This window comes from Lipotes vexillifer, unplaced genomic scaffold (genome assembly GCF_000442215.2).
Source record: "Lipotes vexillifer unplaced genomic scaffold, Lipotes_vexillifer_v1.1 scaffold1035, whole genome shotgun sequence".
Lineage (NCBI taxonomy): Eukaryota > Metazoa > Chordata > Mammalia > Artiodactyla > Lipotidae > Lipotes > Lipotes vexillifer.
In genome coordinates this window covers 586,177-606,594 of record NW_006772073.1, presented here as the reverse complement: position 1 = coordinate 606,594, position 20,418 = coordinate 586,177, and the positions used below count along the sequence as shown (strand labels likewise).

General features: G+C 40.8%; 1 protein-coding gene across 1 annotated transcript in view; it reads right to left on the bottom strand.

Moving 5' to 3' along the window:
• Positions 1-4,173: 4,173 nt before the first annotated feature.
• ABCA1 (ATP binding cassette subfamily A member 1) overlaps positions 4,174-20,418 on the bottom strand; it is a 111,212-nt gene continuing 94,967 nt past the window's right edge. The window contains exons 36-50 of the mRNA XM_007447287.1: positions 19,728-19,897; positions 18,376-18,553; positions 16,200-16,315; positions 15,965-16,109; positions 14,207-14,330; positions 12,699-12,828; positions 12,308-12,428; positions 11,455-11,517; positions 10,721-10,827; positions 8,202-8,343; positions 7,668-7,802; positions 6,543-6,646; positions 5,840-5,932; positions 4,942-5,185; positions 4,174-4,314 (exon numbers count right to left, since the gene is read on the bottom strand). Coding sequence (XP_007447349.1) covers positions 4,174-4,314; positions 4,942-5,185; positions 5,840-5,932; positions 6,543-6,646; positions 7,668-7,802; positions 8,202-8,343; positions 10,721-10,827; positions 11,455-11,517; positions 12,308-12,428; positions 12,699-12,828; positions 14,207-14,330; positions 15,965-16,109; positions 16,200-16,315; positions 18,376-18,553; positions 19,728-19,897 — 2,013 coding nt within the window. The remainder of the gene's footprint in view (positions 4,315-4,941; positions 5,186-5,839; positions 5,933-6,542; positions 6,647-7,667; positions 7,803-8,201; positions 8,344-10,720; positions 10,828-11,454; positions 11,518-12,307; positions 12,429-12,698; positions 12,829-14,206; positions 14,331-15,964; positions 16,110-16,199; positions 16,316-18,375; positions 18,554-19,727; positions 19,898-20,418) is intronic.

The following is a 20,418-nucleotide window of genomic DNA, read 5'->3' as shown; positions in this document are numbered from 1 at the left end:
TGCTCACTCTTGCCAGCACCTTGTGAGTACACCTGCCACACTGTGTCCTTGTATTTTGGTTGAATAAACAAAAGAGCACTGAAGGCTTCCTTTGAGCTTCCTCAGTGCCAAATGAAGTAATGAGGTTTTTATTAAATGGCTTAGCTACAGAGTATTTGCAGAGATCTCTACAGCTTCATAATCATTAAGCAAAATAAGTTTATCTAAAACCTCTTAAACTTAGTATCAGTTACTACCAAAACTGAACCATGAAAGTCCGAAACACCCTTTATTTTCAAGTAGTCCCCTCGATTTTCTTTTGTGATTAACAGGACATTTAGTTTTTTCTAAATTTCTACTTTTGGTCCAAGTGTCTTCCCTTCTATAAGCAGACATTTCTTACTTCTGTAATGACTTTATAAGCTCCAACAGTAGGTGGTGCTATGAATGCACGAAAATAAATTAGTACAGACCACAACAGAACTGTCACAGGTTTATTTCGTGACTTATTACAACATAGAAATATGCCTTTTTAATACTTCATATAAAGTTATTGACAATACAAAATTTTTTTCTTTTTTTTTCTTTTAATGAAAATGATTTAACTTAGAAATCTATTGTGAAACTTTTGTCTAGTTTTGCAATTCTCAGATATTCCAGTGCAAAAATAGATCCCATTACAGACAGCATAAAGTGCTTGGAATGAAGGGCCAATGATAAAGAAAAAGCACAAAAACATAGCTTCATCGTAGGGTATAAGACGGGAGAACAGAATACTTAAACCTTATGGAAGGTTAAACATTCTATAAAAAGGGATGCAAAAATTCTGAAGAGAATTAGAACAATATGACTATAGCACTATATTATTACTAGTAAATAGTAACAAGGGTAGAAATTAATATCTCAGCATCAAAGTGGTTCAATATAATATGACACAGGGCTCTTTGGAAAAAAATTTTACCTGATATATACAACCACGAGAAGAAAACAGACACATCCCTTTAGTCAATGATTAGTATACCGTGAATGCTGTGCAACATTTAATAGTCACAATGCATATGCCTTCAGTAAAGATATTGAAATACAGTAGTTTGAGGTTTGGTTATTTGTTTTTTAACAATGACCTATGCTGGGCGTTTACATATAGAGGGCTTTGTTATTGTTTTCTTTTGTATTTTTCATATTCACAGTTAATAAGGTTTAAGGTGTCCAAAAGAAGCAAAAGCGGAAATCTTTAAACACTTTTGAAAGTTTCTGAAACTCACATGGTTACATTTCCACAGGGATTATATAGAAATTTTACCTGACTGAGCAGAGAGTTGTAAAAATTTCTACTATAATTAGGTTTACACAGAAAAATTTAAAAGACTGCTGTTTGGATAGTCGAAAAGGTAACAATATTAATGAAGTAGATGTGTAGCTGTAGACTTTTTCTAGCTTAAGAGAACCTTTAAATCTATATTGAAATGCTGCATTTTTTTTCAAAGTAGTTCACAGTGTCTTTTGATTTTTTAAAATATGGCCTTGAAGTAATCAAATAAAGGAGCTACGCATGTTTTTTGTTTTTTTTTCCAGTACGTGGGCCTCTCACTGCTGTGGCCTCTCCTGTTGCGGAGCACAGGCTCCGGACGCGCAGGCTCAGCAGCCATGGCTCACGGGCCCAGCCGCTCCGCGGCATGTGGGATCCTCCCGGACCAGGGCACGAACCCATGTCCCCTGCATCGGCAGGTGGACTCTCAACCACTGTGCCACCAGGGAAGCCCTCATGGTTTTAATATAATACAGAATTAGAACATGATTCTAGTGAAATGGGAAAACAGAAGCTTGATTTTGAAAAATATTGAACAAGGAGAAACAATTATTCTATGAATTTTATATCATTAAAGATAGCATAAAATATGAGCTCATGCCAATAGTTATTGGAAAAATGCCTTCATTACTTGTTTATCATTTTAGAAAATATCGGCATTCATTTCTTTTTTTTTTTTTTTAAGATTTTTTGATGTGAGCCATTTTTAAAGTCTTTATTGAATTTGTTACAATATTGCTTCTGTTTTATGTTTTGGTTTTTTGGCCGTGAGGCATGTGGGATCTTGGCTCCCCGACCAGGGATCGAACCTGCACCCCCTGCATTGGAAGGTAAAGTCTTAACCACTGGACCACCAGGGAAGTCCCCTAAAGGTCATTTTCTTTTTCCAAGCAACAAGTTGCATGATAACATACAGTAAATTTTAAAAGAAAAAATACAGATTTGGATAGATCTGAAATCTTGCACCTTTAGAGTTAATACCTAAATTTTTTTAAAAGGAGAAGACATTAGTAATGATATTGAAAGATGACTTTACCAAACAGTATTTCTCTCATAATTTTGTTGCCTCAAGACAGATGACATTAAACATTAGTGCAATATTATTTTTAACAAGTATTTACTGACTAAAAACATTAAACTGGGTTAGAAAGGTCTGAGATAATCTTCACGTGGGGGCATTTGCTGTTTTTTGTTTGTTTTTTTTCATGATATGTTAGTGATTGAAGAGATGAAAAATTTGAGATTGTCAGAATGGGGTATCTGAGATTTTCAAAGTCAATTATTCGAAGGTACTAAATGCCATAAGCACAGCTTTATGTTATTCAACAAGCTTTGAAGCCAGCCGTCTTCTCTGTGAAAGTATTCATTATATAGTCTTGTGATCCTTATGACACTTAAACTTTCTTGGCTTTTGCATTGTTGCTATTTTCAAAAAGTGGGCTGCCCAATATTCTTTCAGTGGGTTCCCACAACCACAACAAAACCTGTATTTGTAAACCAGTTAGCTGACAAACATGGCACAGGAAATCTAATGACACTTAATATCTCCTCACCGCATCCATCCATACTCAGTTATAACATACACTCAAAAAATACTTGATTAATGCACTGATACTAAAAGTATTCTAAACGATCTTAAAGAAACTTAAATACAATGTTGTCATGAGATCTTGGCCATCACACTGTTTTCTAGTCACTAGGCATTAGATGATCCATTCGCAAACTTACATGAAAAAATAAAGCTAGCGTGGCAGTGTGGCCATACTCCTCTGTGCCACAGGGTTCTACAAAGAGGCCATTCTAAGGTTTCAGAAGTCACTGACAGAACTTACAATTCCAAATAACATTAAAAGTACAAAGATTTTTCTCAAAATACAACTCCATCTTTTCATATTCTAGATTAATCCAAAAAGCCAGAAATAATACTATGCTTGTATCGAACAACAAGATCTTGAGATGCACTGTACCGTGTTAGCAGACAATCAGGACAAATGGACACAGGCCTCCCTTGGTGTGAACGCATCATCCTCTTCATCCCATGCCCTGGCTTCCACAGCCTGCGGCCCCAACAATGCGGTTGCTGATTCTTTGCTTCTTAACCAGGATCTAAGTATACTTAAAGAGTCCCAGAAAGATAACCTTGGAGACTCATGGTTCCAAGCAAGGACAACAACGAAACCAAGTCTCACTCTTACATGTTACCATGCAATTTGCATGTTGCAATTTGCATGTCACCACCATCAGAGCAGCTCATCAAAGAGGAAATCAAAGCAGGACTTTCCCCACACATGGAACCATTTTGTCACCTGATATTTGATGATGTCAACAGACTCTGAGTAGAGCAGCTTTCACAAAAGTGTGCATGACACACCATGGTGCTTCGGGCTTTCTGAGCAACTTGGCATTAGTAATTCCGGCACACTCATTGCCGGCACTGGCTGTGTCACCGGGAAACCAGTCTCCTGGCTTGGCACAGCTTAATGAATGAGGATGCCTTTTGATTTTGATAAACAATCACTGGCCATGATTACTTGATGAATTATTGTTGCAACCGCAGTTAGAATACAAAGGAACAAAAAAGTATGTCAAACCCATATGTCCACTGGGTTCCATACTAGAGTTTCACATAAGTATAAGGTAATAAACTAAATTCAAGTCTTTCTCACTCGAGAGCCATACAAGACATAGGCTACAAAGGCACTGCCCTTGTAGTGGAATTTTGTTTTCATTGCATTGAATTGCATTGCATTGAATAGTATCAGTACAGTATCCAGTTTACCTCTTCCCACAAAATCTTCCAGCTCTTCCCTCTGGAACACTTCACATAGTGCAAAGGAAGGTCTAGTTCCTCCTTTCTTCTAGCCACCCTGTATGAACAGGATTCTTCATACATAACTTTCTTTCACTTTCTCGTCCTGCAGAAAAGATGTGAGAAGTGCAACATCCACTACTGTCTGGTTTTTGTGTAATGACAGGTCCTTTAAGTGGTCATCATCACTTTGGTCCTTGGCAAAGTTTACAAATACCTGTCAAAATAAAGGTGGACTTTATAAATAGCTCTAACTTGCTCTCTTTATTCTAGTTGCATTTTTCCCCACGTGAAAATTAGAGAATACGAGATATAGAATAAATAGATTAACTAGAAAATTTTGTGTGGGAGGGAGAGGGGAATACTTGACAAAGCATTAACCTAAAAAACTCACCTTCTATTATTGCCCCCCAAATCACCAACTGCTCAATCATCTATTTACTTTGACTCATACAGGCCTGATTAAAGGGAAGAGGGTTGAAAACTAACATTTACTGAACACCTACTAAGTGCCAGGAGCTATCTGGTACCTGATGTTATCTAATTTAAATGGGATAAGGCACCTGGCATAATACCTGCCCGTGGCAGATACTCAATAAAAAACTGCAGTTTTTATGATTATTATGACAATTTGTTCTCACATGAACCCTATGAAGTTGGTAGTATCATCTCCCTTTGCAGATTCAGGGAGGTTAGGTAAAAAGCATAACTAGTAGTAAAAGATCAGGAGTTCATGCTCAGCTCATCTATACTGTGCTACAGGGCCCACAAGGGGCAGGGGGTGAAGAAGTGGAAGGAAGCCTCACCCTTAAAAGGAAATCTGTTTTTGACACTCTAAGCTTACTTGGTCAAGTGTTGTCTGAGAGACAGAGTAGTCTTCTATGTGGAGTCGCTTTTTGTTCTGGGAAAGGATGCTGAAAATCCTGGCCAGGGAAGACAGTGAAGAGGGAAGCTGGTACTGCAGCATGTTCCGGTGCTTCTCCTTCAGCACGCTTCCCGGGAAGGCGAGTTCAAAGAACTCCTGGACAGGCTTCAGGTCAGGGTTGGACCCCGCTATTCGTACGACTATTGTATAACCATCTCCAAACCTGAAAGCAGGAAAAAGAAAGTCCAAATGGAAGACCCTCGGGAAACTTCTCAAAAGAATATTTAACTCTGAGAACCCCACTTGGGCCATGAAAGAGAGAGGTCCCTCCCAGACCCAGAAATAAGTTTCAGAGAGCAGGAGCCAGTGGTCACGTACTGAATACCTATTCTATGTGAGCTGCCTTGCCGAGGGCTTTAGACATGACTTCATTTAATCCTCACCTAGACCTGTGAGGTCTGTCAGATGTTACAGAGAAATTGAAACTGAGAGTGTTAGTCACTTGCTCATGGTACGTAGCTCAGAAATGGTAGGGCCAGGGTGTGGACCCAACTTGTGCTCGACTCTGAAGCCTATGCTCTAACCTTACTGGCACATATAAATCTTCCCATTACATCTCTATAACAAAGCTAGCAAGTAGATATTCCTAGAACACTGCCTCTCAGAGAGGTTAAATAACTTGCCGAAGTGCATACAACCCATAAAAGGTAAAGACAGAATTTGCACGCAGCTCTGTTTGACTTCAAAGTCCTCATTCTTTCCACTATACCATCTTGTTCAGTTTATTTCCCTTTATTTTAGAGCCACCATGTATACACTCACAAAAGAATACACGATTTCTCAGTATGTGGGACCCCAAAGAAACTATCTTTGTTACCTATTTTTCAGATGTTGGACACTGCCAAGACACCTGAACCGCCCATTGACCATAATTGCCATCCTAGTGCAAAGAGCTTCACATTCTTCCATACTGTGGGAAACAGAATGAGGCGTAGTTTTAGAGAGATGCTCCTATAACCATCAGAACATCACCATGTCATTTGGCATTTCAAACAAACAGATCCCCAGCTTCCTAGGGCGTAATTGCATCCTGTTACAAATACATGAAGATGGAGGGAAAACGCTGTTCACTGCCATGCTGTTTATAATCGTGAAAAAAGTTGGAAATGATCCAAATGTCTACACAAAAGAGGAATGGTTAAATAAATTAGGGTATATCCTAATGGAATACTATTCATTAATAGCTATAAGAAATGATGACACATCTAAATTAACTGACTTGGAATAATGTTCTCAGTATTGTTAAGGGAAAAAGAACTTAGTATATATGCTAAAGCTTACATTTTTGTTTGTAAAAAACATATACACTGTGTATAGATTTGCATAGGGAAACTCTGCAAAGATATATGGCCTGATGACAGTAATAGTTGTCTCCTAGTGATGCAATGTCAGGTGATCATAATTTATTTTTTCTATTTGCCTTTCTGTGTTTTCTATTTTTTATACAATGATCATATACAGTACTTGGAAAACTTAAAAGTTACGCAACAAAAAAGCCAAGCTAAGACTTCACTACAGACCTATGAGATGTAAGCACTACTGATCTCCCTTCCTTGATGATACTTAAGGCACAATTCCACAAGAATCGCCGGGCTTTGGGGTCCATGCCTGTGGTCGGTTCATCCTGTAATTAGAATAAAATAAGCTCTATTATGTGCTGGGAAAAAAAAAAAAAATCAAAGATAGGTTTAGTTTTAAATTCAGAAGCATCTCTGAAATAGCCTAAGTTTTAACTTACCATTCTATTTATTTCCTGATGGACCAAAGAACCAGGCCTTACATACAAGAATATTTCATACTGTTTAAAACCAGTTCACTTTTACATGTGTCACTGAAGTAGAAAACTCAAATTTAATTTTTTATGAAATGAAATTTCTCCAAATAAACAGAAAGGGAAGGGGAAAAGTCTTTTAGATTCAACCATCTTTTCATGACTGACAAGTATATACTAAAAATTATTTTTGTCTGATACTGAAGTCAGTTTAAGGTTTGGGTAAGTAAAATTCCTTTTCTTTTCTTTTTTGTTAAATTCTAGTTCACTCTGGCTTAGCCTGTTACACTGTACTTGCTAGTTTTAGAGAAACAAATTCCAAATCCAAATAGTCTGGATAATTTTAAAGCCTCAGCCCAAGGCTTCTTCCTGTAATAACTTCAGTGCTCTTCTGCTCTACAGAAGAAAAAGGGTCAAGGGCCACTGTCAGTCTGACCTTCTGTTTTCCATTTATCTGCATGTAAGGAACTATGACCCAGGTGCTACCTTGGGGATCCTGAAGCTGTATCCACACTCTCAGTCTTCAGGGGATGAACACACAGATGGCATATAGAATGGTCCAGAGAAAGGTCAAATCACACACCCAGCCTCAGCTGCACCTGTTGGGGTTCTCCCTGCTAGAGAAACAAGGTCCCTGGAGTATCTCCTCCTTTGGAGCATCTGAGGGCATGTCAGAGCCACCCCAGTGTGTGTCAAGGAGAGGGGCAACGGAGCTTCCCTCTGGTTCTCTGAGGCTGCCCTGCCGTTCCTCATTGGAGAAGGAGGGCTTGCCATTGCCAAGCCAGCCATGCACGGCCTGGGCATAGAGGACTTTAGAAAAGAGGTGCCTTCCATTCAGGCCAGAACAAAGTTTCCCATTCACAGTCACACTCACCAGAAACACCACAGGAGGCCCGCCAATCAAAGCCATGGCCGTCGAGAGCTTGCGCTTGTTGCCTCCACTATAGTCCCCAGCATATTTTTCTCCATACTTCACGAGGCCCAGTTTCCGAATTGCCCACTCACCAACCTAAGGGTGATAAAAAGCGTCTTGACCTTTGTTGGGTTTGGGAATTTTATCATGCTTTCTTACACTTGCGTATGAAAACTCTTTCACTGAGTAGGACCAGATTCTATACAATCACGACCTGGCAAGTGTGGAAGAAGCAAGAGCAGGGGGGCACAGGGACTCGCGTGGGTGGGAGCGGCACTCCCTCTGTCCGCCGGTGTGAGCCAGTTCACCTATCCCTGTCCCACCGCCACCACGGCCTCCCACCCTGAAAGGAGCTGCGAAGAGCCAGCACTTCACATTGCTGCATCCACAAGGAAGAACAGCCTGAAGCCGACGGTCATGTGTGAAGGTCACAGCCGTAAGGTACACTGTTAGGATGCCAAGGGAGACAGGCTGGCTCTCCGGTGCCCACGGTACCTTGCCAACTTCCCTCTCCGGGACGCCTCTCAAGAGCGCAAAGAACTCCACGTGCTCTCTTCCAGTCAGCAGCTCTGTGATGGCATCGAACTGAGGGCAATAGCCCATGTTCTGATGTACTTCGTGGATGTTTGATAAGATACTGCAAAGAAAAACAAAACTGGTCAGGTTTTTAAGCATTTAGATACTCTGATCAGACCATCTTGCCTAATATTCCTATAAAGAGTGCTTGCGCATGACCAGCATACCAGCGAGCACACCTGCTACAGCTTGAAGGAACAGCCTTTCTGCCCCCAGGATGCCAGCCCCTCCTGGAAGTCAGGGTTCTGGCCTACACCCTGCCCAGTCCTTGCACCTGGCTCCTCCAGCACCTCAATCTGCAGGCTCAGTCCCATTTCAGAATTCCCAAGTCCATCCCAGCTGTGGCACCATCTTTATCAACAGCCTGAGTCACACTATCCCAGGACTTTAACACTAAGTGTCCATCCCTGACTTGATTCTGTGGCCCAGTCATATGCACCATGTGCTCTGTTGCTCCATTCACGTCAGAGGAGGCTCAGCAACTCGCTGTGACTTCCTCTGCTTTTTGCTGCCCACACATTGACTCGCACATAACATGATCCGGACCCCTTGGTCCCACTAAACACTCAACCCAGGAACCCTCCTGGTTTTGAAGGTTTTTTTGATCACAGACCCTCTGAGAATCTGATGACAACAAAAAATATACCTACAGACACAATTTGACATACATTGGTGGGGGCAGTTTTTAGGCCCTATGAAGCCATCCTCGGGTTAAGGATCCCTAAGGTAGGAGAAAGCTCAGTGTCACATCCAGTCTGATAGCTGCACTTTAGCCACCTCTGGACAACCACGAGTTTGGCCTATCAGCAGTATTCATTCCTCTCTGCATATAAATTAGTACTCCCAGATCCAGCCTTTTCCAGAATTATGACTGAGGCGCTCACAGACCCTGTGCCTGGACCTCACAGCTACACTGCCCACACCAGCTCTCAGAACCAGGCACTGTGACGAACCTTAGCTTGGGCCAGTTATTGCTGCCATTGCTGTGTGCCCCAGGAGCCTGGTACCAGGAACAAGATGGAGAAAGCAGGTGTGTAGCCTTAGGCCAACTATTCTAGAAATTCTGTTCTCTTAAACCTCCTTTACACTGCTACTGAAAAAACGTGTAAGATGCAGAGGAGAGCCATGAGTACATTAAGTTCCTTGCTCTTTTCAATTTTATTGGCTAGCAGCCCCTTGTCCAAATTGTGAGTCACCACCCATTAGTACGTTGTGAAATAAATTTAGTGGGTCACAACCAGTAGTTTTTAAATGGTGTGGTAGATAGTAGAATAAGAAATATCAGAGTGCACTGCAAGCAGGAAGAGTAGGTAATGTTTTACAAAACTTGTATTTAAGCTATGTGCCTATTTATGTGTTTTTGTGTATTTACTCGGTTGAGAGGTAAAATGTATTGATTTTGGTATTATGGGTCATGATCAGAGTTTGAAAGCCACTGCCTTGTACCGTCTCTCCATATAAAAAGCCCAGAGAAGTACCATATATTTCGAGTGCTCGAGTGTAACACTGCCTAACAGGACTCTAAAGTGTACTGTACCCCTTACGATCAGATTGCTTAGTGATCTGTGCACTCTCGGATAATAGCCCACGGTGACACCGACAGTTGGCACACCCTTTAGCGAGGGCAACTTGGCAAGTATATAGATAACCTTTTACCTTGTAGGAATTTTCCCTGAGGAAACAATCAAGATGAATACAAGGACATATTTAATGAAAAACAGAAATAAATGTCTAACAATAAGGAATTGGTGAAATAAACTATAGGTACATGCACATAGATGCATTTTATGCAGCAAAAATTCTACATCTTAGAATACGTAACCCATTGGGAAATATAATACAGTCATTAACAACAAAAGAACTAATTTAAAAATCTAGATGTAGTATGATATCAATTTTATAATATATTTATATGTGTATATAAAGTAGAGAGATTTGGGGTGATGGGAATGTTCTAAAATTGTATTGTGATAATGGTTGCACAATTCTGTAAATTGCCTAAGTCATTTGTTGTACTCTTAAAACAAGTAAATTGTACGGCATGTAAATCATACCTGAATAAAGCTGTTAAAAAAAAACAGAGTGAGACTAAAATGAAATGTAAATAGTAGTTATCTCTAGGTACTGGGATTATGGATGACTTTTATTTTCTTCTTTACAGTTTACTATATTTCAACATTTTTAGAAACTACACAGTACTGTTATAATCAGAAAAATAACATATTCATTTAAATAAAGTTTTTAAAAAGTCTGTGGCACATGCCGCGGAGCGGCTGGGCCCGTGAGCCATGGCCACTGAGCCTGCGCGTCCGGAGCCTGTGCTCCGCAAATGGGAGAGGCCACGACAGTGAGAGGCCCGCATAACGCAAGAAAAAAAAAAAAAAAAAAAAAAAAAAAAAAAAAAAAGTCTGTGGCAAAACACAGACTTCTTTTCTCACCTATTTTTGTTAAGAAAAGCATCTCCTCTGGTAACAGTGGTATCTCCCGTTAACATCTTGAAAGTTGATGATTTCCCAGCCCCATTGACACCTAGAAGTCCAAAGCACTGAAAAAGATTGGGTAAGTTGTATAAGTAAACTACTAAAAACCTGAATATAAATGACCCTTATAAAATAGTCACCTCAGCTTCATTTTCATGTAAAATGATCCTAAAACATCATTCTTAATGAAGAGTCAACTATTTTCTTGGTTTTAAGAAATCATATAGATATTTAAACATATGTTTTATAATGAAACCATTTAAAGTGTGGGTGTATTTGTAAATATTATTTGAGTCGTCAGGTTAAGGCCAAAGTTAATGTGTGAAAAACAGTAATGAAAGCCAACAAGTCAAATTTCACCATCTAATCTGGCTAAAGGGCACACAAGAATACACACATAAATGAGAAAGGAGAAAATCTATCTTTTAAAATCTATTTGAATTTCATTATCACCTGGAATGGATCACAAAATCACATTTTGGATGTGCATACTCTTCTTACATTGTCTGAGATTATCCAAAATTGCTGATATATGGGGCCCCCATCCTTTCAATGACTGATTGCTCCACACAGATATAAATGGAGAAGCCTTTTAAAGCCACTTTTAACCCCTTACAGACGTTATTGTTTGATTGCAGTAGAGACAGTCTGAATTAACAGGGGCAAACACAAGGTAGACAAAGTGTCTTTACCTCACCAGGAGGAATGCCAATGCAAATCCTGTCGACGGCAGGTTTCCTCTTCCTTCTATATACCTGCAACAAACAAAATGCAAAACTTCATGAGCTGTAGTGACTCACAGCTGTCCCAGGCAACTGTGGAAGAGGGAATTATGACCTAAACACACCACAAAATAAGACTCATCGATAAGACTAAGTCACACATGTGATGTGCTAAAGCCTTGGTCTGTCTCTGTGGCAACTGGCTTCTGAATGACCCTGAAGCTCAAAATACAAGTGAATTTCTTTTTATTTTTAAATCTAATGTCAGACTTTTAAAAAATATATTGGTCATTAATATTTATATAATTTTCATTTAATATGTAAAGACATTGTAGATATTTTAAAAACTAAATTTTACAGGGTAACAATTTGTTATCAAAACATTGCAAATATTGAACAGATTATAAAAAAGTGAATTTGTTGGGATTCTGGCACCTAGAAAGGGCTGAAACAGACCCTCTTCTTAAGCAGTGGAGATTTACCAGCTTTTTGGACCATGAAACTCAAAATCAATCATTATTCTATCAACTTCAGCTTTGCCTCGATACACAATATTAGATGTTTTAATAACTAATGCATAAATGTGTGAAAAACAAATATACTCAAGAATGAGAATTCACAGTATAATTATTTTCAGTAGGATTTCTTTAATTAAGAAGTCCCCATGGTGTAATTTAAATAAAATTAAATTGACAGAAACTTGGTATAGATGCACATTTTAGGAAGCATGCTCTTTTTATTGAGTCAGCAAAATGCTAGTTTCCAACATATAAAGCTGAAAAAATTGAAGACAAGTTGTTATAGCCTGTCCTCATTGCCTCACCTTAGTCAGCTCCTTGACTTCCAAGATGTCATTCTGTCCTCCACCATCAAGAATTCTCTGTCTCTCCCTCCTCACATCTTCATCCTCATCATTCAGAGGAAGAAGCTTTGCCTTTACAGGTCTTAGGGGGGAAAAAATTAAGAAAAAAAACCAGATCAACTTTTCAAGTTATTTTCTAAGTCAAAGACCCAGTTTCTAAAGCAGTCCTGTAAAGTCCATACTCCAGAGTTGTCAGCAGTGTTGGGGGCCGGGAGAGGCCCACATTAGGAAAATCAGTTTGATGATCTGTTTTGAGTTCAAGTCAATCCAATCACCACCGGCGAGTGTTTCCCTGTGTTCCTCCTCCGTGACCATCAACCAGGTGCTCTGTGAGTTCTGAGAGAAAGCTCACCTGGGCCTGATGAAGAATCGGTACTGGATCAACACAGTGATGAGGAAGAACACCACCCCTTCCACGGCCATGGCGAAGAGGTTACGTCCCACCAAGTCCCAAGACAGCGGCGAGACAAAGCGATTCTCCCCTGGTAGACACAATGCAGAGATCCAGTCAGAATGGAGGCACCAGAGACCATGGCCCTTCCTCAAATTCAGGCCTACATTCCTAGAAATACCAATGTTTATGGCCTGTGGCCAGGAGGAAAAAATAAGGGAGTCACCACTTTCCAAATCTGATTTAGGGTAAGGTTTTGGGGAAACATGCTGTGAAACAGTATCAATCTGAATTCCAGAGATAACATGTATTTGAACTGTAACTTCATCTAAGAAATCTAATGTTTCCATTTTTGTAAAGATTTATTTATTTATTTATTATATATTTTTGGCTGCGTTGGGTCTTCATTGCTGTGCACAGGCTATCTCTAGTTGCGGCGAGTGGGGGCTACTCTTTGTTGCAGTGCATGGGCTTCTCATTGCGGCAGCTTCTCGTTGCGGAGCATGTGCTCTAGGCGTGTGGGCTTCAGTAGTTGCAGCACGCAGACTCAGTAGTTGTGGCTCGCGGGCTCTGGAGCACAGGCTCAGTAGTTGTGGTGCCCAGGCTTAGTTGCCCCACAGCATGTGGGATCTTCCTGGACCAGGGATCGAACCCGTGTCCCCTGCACTGGCAGGCAGATTCTTAACCACTGCACCACCAGGGAAGTCCCTAATGTTTCCATTTTAATGAGACATGCCAAAAATCCTTTGTCAAAAGGCAAACAATCCAGGGTAATTTTTAGGGTCGGTATTTTAACAAATTATAAGCTTCACTAAGAAAGATTAGAAAGCACGTTTAAAAGATGCCCCTTTCAATAGCATATAATGTAACCTGGTGACTCAACTCCTCTGGTTTTATGTAAATATCCCTTAAAATCCTTATATATCTCCTTGTACCTCCAAGTTTAAAAAAAGTCCCTCTTCTATGCCCATTAAATAACATGGCCCATCTAACTATATAAGCCAGTCAATAAAGAATAGTAATGTGGCCACAGGAGAAATAAATTTAGACTCTAAATGTAGAAAGAGCTGCAGTAAATTACCTTTTTATAGACCGTGTAAAAGGTAATATATGACCCCATCTGTAGGTCCATGATTTCCCCAATAGAGCCAAAGTTTGCATCTTTCCTTCTGATTCTTTGGCCTGTGTTTTGACTTTTCCAATGACTCTGGCAAACCCCACCAGTGGTATCAGGCACTGGGTCCAAGCTTAAGCCAATATTTTCCTCACCTCCAAAATTACTGTCTCATCTTTCATAGAAATGGTTGTGTCACATGACCCATGCCACAACCAGCTGTACTGACATGAGCCCTATCAGTGAAGTCCTGTGCCCAGTCACCACCCTCTTTCCAAAACAAAGGCCAAAGTACCAAGGCCCATGCAGACTGCCATCTCTATTAAAACATCCTACAGCCACTACTGTCACTCACCAAACCTTTCCAAGGCATCAGCCATTGCCTGGTTTTTCACCATGTCAATGAGCCCCCGTCCCAGGCAAAAATGTGGGAAGATCAAGAACACCGACTTCAGGATATCATTGATGTTATTCAGCTTCTAAAAAAATAAGACAGAGGGAGACTGTCTTTCGTGATTCAGGCTAAAAATTTACCAAAGTCTAAAATATGGAAGTGAAAAAAAAATTTGATTCCCTGAGGTCAAAATGAATCTTTGAATTCAGATACCAATAAATAGCAGTAGCCACAGAGGATGATATATAATATAATAAAATTTTGCTCTTTAGAAAATTTGGAATAATGCTATGAGTATGGGAGAAATATGAGCAAAGTTTAGAAACATGATTATATTTAATCAGAAGCTAATCCATCATAAAATATTTGCTTAGCATTTTAAAAGCAAATTGCTCATGTCTGGGTCAATACTCCAGTTTCAGGATTTTGTTGGAGTTTAAAAAATTCTTCTCGACTACATCAATCCAGCAGTGGCCAAATACCCAACAGCTGAGTAAGTTGCTATGTGCTGGATGCACTGTGGCAGGGCACAGGAGAGGCAGAGATCAATAAGAAACAGTCTAGTCTCTACTCCGAGGAAAAGAAACATGGAAACAGGAAACTACTACATACTTGGATGTGTTGTACTGGAGGCATGAACTGTGTGGGCTCTGGGAGCACAGGGAAGAGAGAGCACCTCCCATAAGGCAGGTAAGGAAAGCTTCACATTCAAACTCAGTCATGAAGGGTTAGTGAGATACTACCCGATTCTGTGACAGAGGAGTCACAGAATCGGGTAGTATCTCACATTGTTGGTGAAGAGCTCCAGCGCCAAAGTGCCACACTGCTATGGACGCCCATGACGAGGTTCACGCGAGTAAAGACCATGTCGGCTGTGCTGGGGATCTTGAACCAGGCCTACAGGAGTATGGAGGGTTGAAGGGACCACTCAGCCAAAGCTTACCATGTTTTGGGAAAGAGGGTGGGGGGAACTGTCAAGGAAGGGTTGTACACCTCTGAAAGGCTTTGTGGGCTAAGTTAAGATGTCTGGATGAAGGCAATGACAACAAGAATGGACAAGGAATCTGTTTAAGAGATGTGCAATGGGAGGAACTGGCAAGTTAACCAACTGAATGTGGGAAATAAACAAAAGCAAAGCATATAAAATGGCTCTAATATTGCCCCAGCTGGGGTGACTGGGTGGATGGTAATGCCATCCAGCACGACAGGAATGGCAAGAGAAATACTGGGTTCTGAGGGGAAGATGATTTAGGACATGGCCAGTCTGGGGTGTCCTTCAGTTAATCTAAATGGAGCCATCCACTGGGCAAGAGAGAACATGAGAATAGAGTTCAAAAGGAGAGTCGGCGCTAAAGGTACGCATGGATGTGAGAGAGAACAACACGAGGCACTGAGAGGTGGTGGTGAAATCTTCCAGCATGAATGCCATCACCCAGAGAGAGCATCTGAAGTGGGAAACAAGATGCCAGAGAACTGAATACCGGGGAAAGCAACATTTAAACAGAAAGGAGTATACAAGAACTTGTCAAAGGAAACAGAAAAATGTGATCAGAGACATATAAGGAAAAGGGTAAGCGAGAGATGGTATGCAAACCCAGGAAAGACAGACAGACTCTGCAAAAGGACAGAGTGGTCCATGGTGTCAACACTGCAGGCAAGCAGAATAAGATCATGACTAAACACTATGCTCATCCCAGCATCTCTTTCTGCAGAACTCACATTGTTGGTGAAGAGCTCCAGCACAAAAGTGGCCACGCTGCCATTGATGCCGATGAAGAGGTTCACGCTGGTGAGGACCACGTAGGCTGTGCTGGGGATCTTGAACACGAAGGAGGCTGGGTACATGAGAGGTGTGATGGACCACCTGGTGAGGCACAAAAACACATGTCCACTGGGTGTCCCCTGCCTTCCCCCTGACATCTGATACCATATGCCCCATCCAGAGGTGCCTTACCCGTACAGCAACAGTAGAAGGGCTAGCACAGGCAGGTTGGTGGAGGACACATAGGACTTCTGCTGGAAGCAGATGAAGATGATGATGACCAGCGTGGCAGGGACCACATAGTTGCACTAAAAGTGAAACGAGGAAATCAAGGTCACCCCTAAGTCAAAGATATAACACTTCTCAAGTCTTCATCATCATCAGACAGGAAAGGGCAGATAAACATATTGAAGAGGAAATTTGAATTAATGAAGCCACAAGAACTATTAATCAAAATACTGGACGATACATGTTGACAAGCATTTTACCCCCGGCTGATTTTATAAACTGCACGTCCTTTCTGTCTTTCCAACAGATAAGCCAAGGTGCCATGCTCAGTAAACTTACTGAACGATGGATTCCCAGTCAGAGTAATTTCAGTTTCACAGGTAGCAAGTAAGCTGCCGTTATTCTTCCCCAAGACGACTGTGCCTGCTTCATCATTAATGCTGTACTATAGTCTGCCCAAGTTCAAGCTCGCTTGTAATCTATTTATGAGGTAAGCACTCATAACATGAATGTCAGAACTGTTTCATCACACTGAGACTAATTTTAAAGTCTGTCCTGACAGTGTCTCAAGCATTAAAATGCAGAAATAAAGACCTGACCACAGGACAGTTACGGGAATTCATAGCTGGCAGAGCAGAGCAGAGGCAGGGAGGTGGTAGTGGGCTTGTCAGCTGTTACAAGTATTTGTAGCTTCAGACCACAGGGCTCTCCATCTCAGTCCCATCCTACTCAAATGTGCTTTTCAAACAACTTAGATGAAGACATGCTTATAGCAAATTTCAGAGGTTCTAAAGCAGTGAGGGACAGATAATACACAGGAAGATAAGTGGTATTCCTGAGTCAGGGACTTGATCTTTTCATCTCTGAATCTGCAATGCCTGGCAGAATCAGACACGTAGTGAGCAGTCAGTATGTACGTGCTTACTCAATAAAGCAATTACTGGATCAAGATAAAACCAAAACAAATAAATAAAATTCAGTTTAACGGGGATTAATATAAAATTTTATATATGTTTTTAACAATCTTTATATTTATATACAAAGCTATATATAAAGTTTGATATATATATATATATATCGAGTTTTAGATTCGTATATAAATATAAAGGTTCAAAAAAGTCAACTGCATTAGTATACAGTGAAAGAGACCCCATAAAAAATACCTGTGAAACAGTTCACTGCCAAGTTGCCAACAAGACAGTGCTGCTTCCAAGATGAAATATCCTTGGGCTGAGTAATAAGAATATGGGATAAAGATCAACTCCCTCTAGACTCATAAACATTCAGACCACAGTCTGAATATAATGTTAATTCTGGGCTTTGCTTTTCAAATGGCTCATTAACAATATGGAGCATGGCCACAGAGAGGCAATCAGGTCAGAACAATGACAAGTCTGAGAGGCTTGCTATAATCAACACAGACATCGTCATCATTACTCACACTTGTACAGTGATTTAGAGATTACAAAGTATGTTCTCATATATCGTCTTATCTGGGGAAGACTTAGGATAAATGACAGGTGCCTTCAAATATCTGAGGGGCTGTCCAGTGGGAGAAGAATTAAGTTTCATCTGTGTGGCCTACAAATTAATGGACCTCACAGGGAGATACATTTCAACTCTACATTATAAAAATTAGAACTTCAGAATTCTTTGAAGTCCTCCATATTGGTCCAAATAGAAGCAATATATTACAGCTGGCATGAAAACAGATTTGCAATGGATGGATAAGCTTCCAGTAAAACATATAAAGTTTTCAAATGACAGATTGAGTTCCTAGTAAGACAAAGCACACCCTGACTCTGGAGGTTAAAGCTCTATCAGACAAGTTAGAGGCACTGGCTTTGAGTTTTGACTAAGTCTTCCACCTCAGTTTCTTTAAAAGTTGTCACTTAGGGAATGAGGTGGTGGTGGCATGAACTGCAGTCCATGTGGACAGATTTCCTCTGGTGTGAGATCAGCCCTGGGCTTAAGGCTGTGTTTGGTCACATGAAAGTGTACAACTGCGCCTGCCTTTTCCTCTTTTGTTCATATTTGGACTAGCTAGAACATCTCCTGCTGATGGGCAGGAGCTCTTTCATCCATCCAATCCAGAGCCCTGATGCAGGTTTATATAGCAGCAGCAGACCCGCATTCTTACCATGTCCCAGACAAAATTGGAGAGCCAGTAGATGACAGGCTTCACTCCGCTGATGAACTGCAGATGCTTCGCTTTGCTGACCCGTTCCTGGATCAGGAACACGACAAAGCTGGCCGGGACGAAGGACATCGCAAAGATGACACAGATGGACACGAGGACGTCCACTGATGTGGTCATCCTGAAAAAGACAGACAGTGCAGCTGAGGACTCAATCAGGGACACATACACACACAAATATTTGAAGCATAGCCCAGGGAAAATAAATCTCTTCACCACATATATTTTATTCAAAAACTCGATAATTCAGATGCAAAACTGATTCTACTGAGGTCAAAAGGGTCTCTACTGCTAAAATGAAACTATTAAAGGAGGTCTAAGAGTGGCCTAACGGCATTCACCTTGTTCCACTATTCTTGACCTTCTATGAGCAACAAGTTGTAAATTTTCACACATAAGGGAGTAGTGTAGCTTGAAAACTTAATAAAGCAGAACTTTTAGTGTGAAACTATTCAAACAATAATATCTGGCTGTAAATAAGTTTGACAGCAAAAGCTCGTGGCACATCAACCTAACACGTACAAAAATTCCATCAGACCCTTATTATAAGAATAGTCTTATAAGTCCATTAAATAGGGTATAATATCAACTATTTCTCTGCATAAGTGTTATATAAGCTTGGTATAAAGATCCTAGTGACGTATATTGATATTCTATATGAGCGAAGCAGAAGTAATAACTGTGCCATGCTCCACACACAGAAAAGGAACCTAACGTGTGTGGAATATCAACCATGTGTTGAAGGCCGGACTTGGCAATTTACATGAATTGCCTCACTTAATACCATACATCTGGAAAGTTTAGAAACCAGATTCAAACCCAGATCTCTATGATTTCAAAGGCTATACACTCTGAACTAGATTATACTGGTTTTAACTTCACACTGACACACACACACTCAAGGAATTAAACACAAGCCGACAAAAGCACGTTTCGCCAAGTTTAAAAATAGTCATTTCAAAACAAACGAAACTGTTGTTTTTATTAAACACTGTGTTAAGGGTGAGTTAAAATATTTTAGAATTATATAACAATTTAACTTACTTTATGTGAATTCACTAAATGTAATAATGGCTTTAGCATATCAGAGTCATGTATCTTCTGCAGTTTAATCCCTGCCCAGCCAATTCATAAACTGATCGTTTTCTGTCCAGAGCCTGGACCAACCCAAACACACCATAATGAACCTGTTTCCCCAGCTGTTACTCTACAACCAGCTTCGTACTGCCTTCCCCTGCTCCATGATTCCCCCAAACACCCTCTCCCTCTCCCGATTCAGACACAGTGATACTTACAGAGCCACTTCCGAGAGCTGCTGCTTGGTGAGGTTCAGGGGGTGATTGAAGGCAGTAATCCCATACTCGCTAGGGTTCTCTCCCTTCTGCAGGTTGGCCCGGAGAATTGCATTGTTGATGACATTCAAGAAAGAGCTGATGGCGTGCCAGCCCTTGTTGTTGAACCACACCTGAAATAAAACGTACCAGGTGCAAGGTACTGCTCCCAAACCCTGCTCCCGGAGGTAGGTGCACACACACAAAACATGCATGTGCACTCCAGAAATTCCAGTCATACCGCGAGACAAAACATGATCAGAGAACATGGCAAAGAGGTAACAGCGGCCAGGGTGTGCCCAGCACTGACCGTGTGGCCAGGCACTGTGCTATCTTAAACTCATTTAACCCTCACCATAGCTTTGAGGTAGCCAGGATTACTGCCTGCATTTTATAGATTAGGAAACTGAGGCTTAAATAGGTTAAGTAACTCAGTCAGGTTCATAATGGTTCCCCTGGTGTGAACGGTGGCAAAGCAAGTTCTCTTCATCATCATACTGTAAAATTAAGAGACATTTCTGTCATGAATCAATGTTATCATGAGCTGAAAGTACTTTGGGGGAACATAGAGATTATTGTTCATCAAAAAGCTATTGGAGGGCTTCCCTGGTGGCGCAGTGGTTAAGAGTCCGCCTGCCAATGCAGGGGATACGGG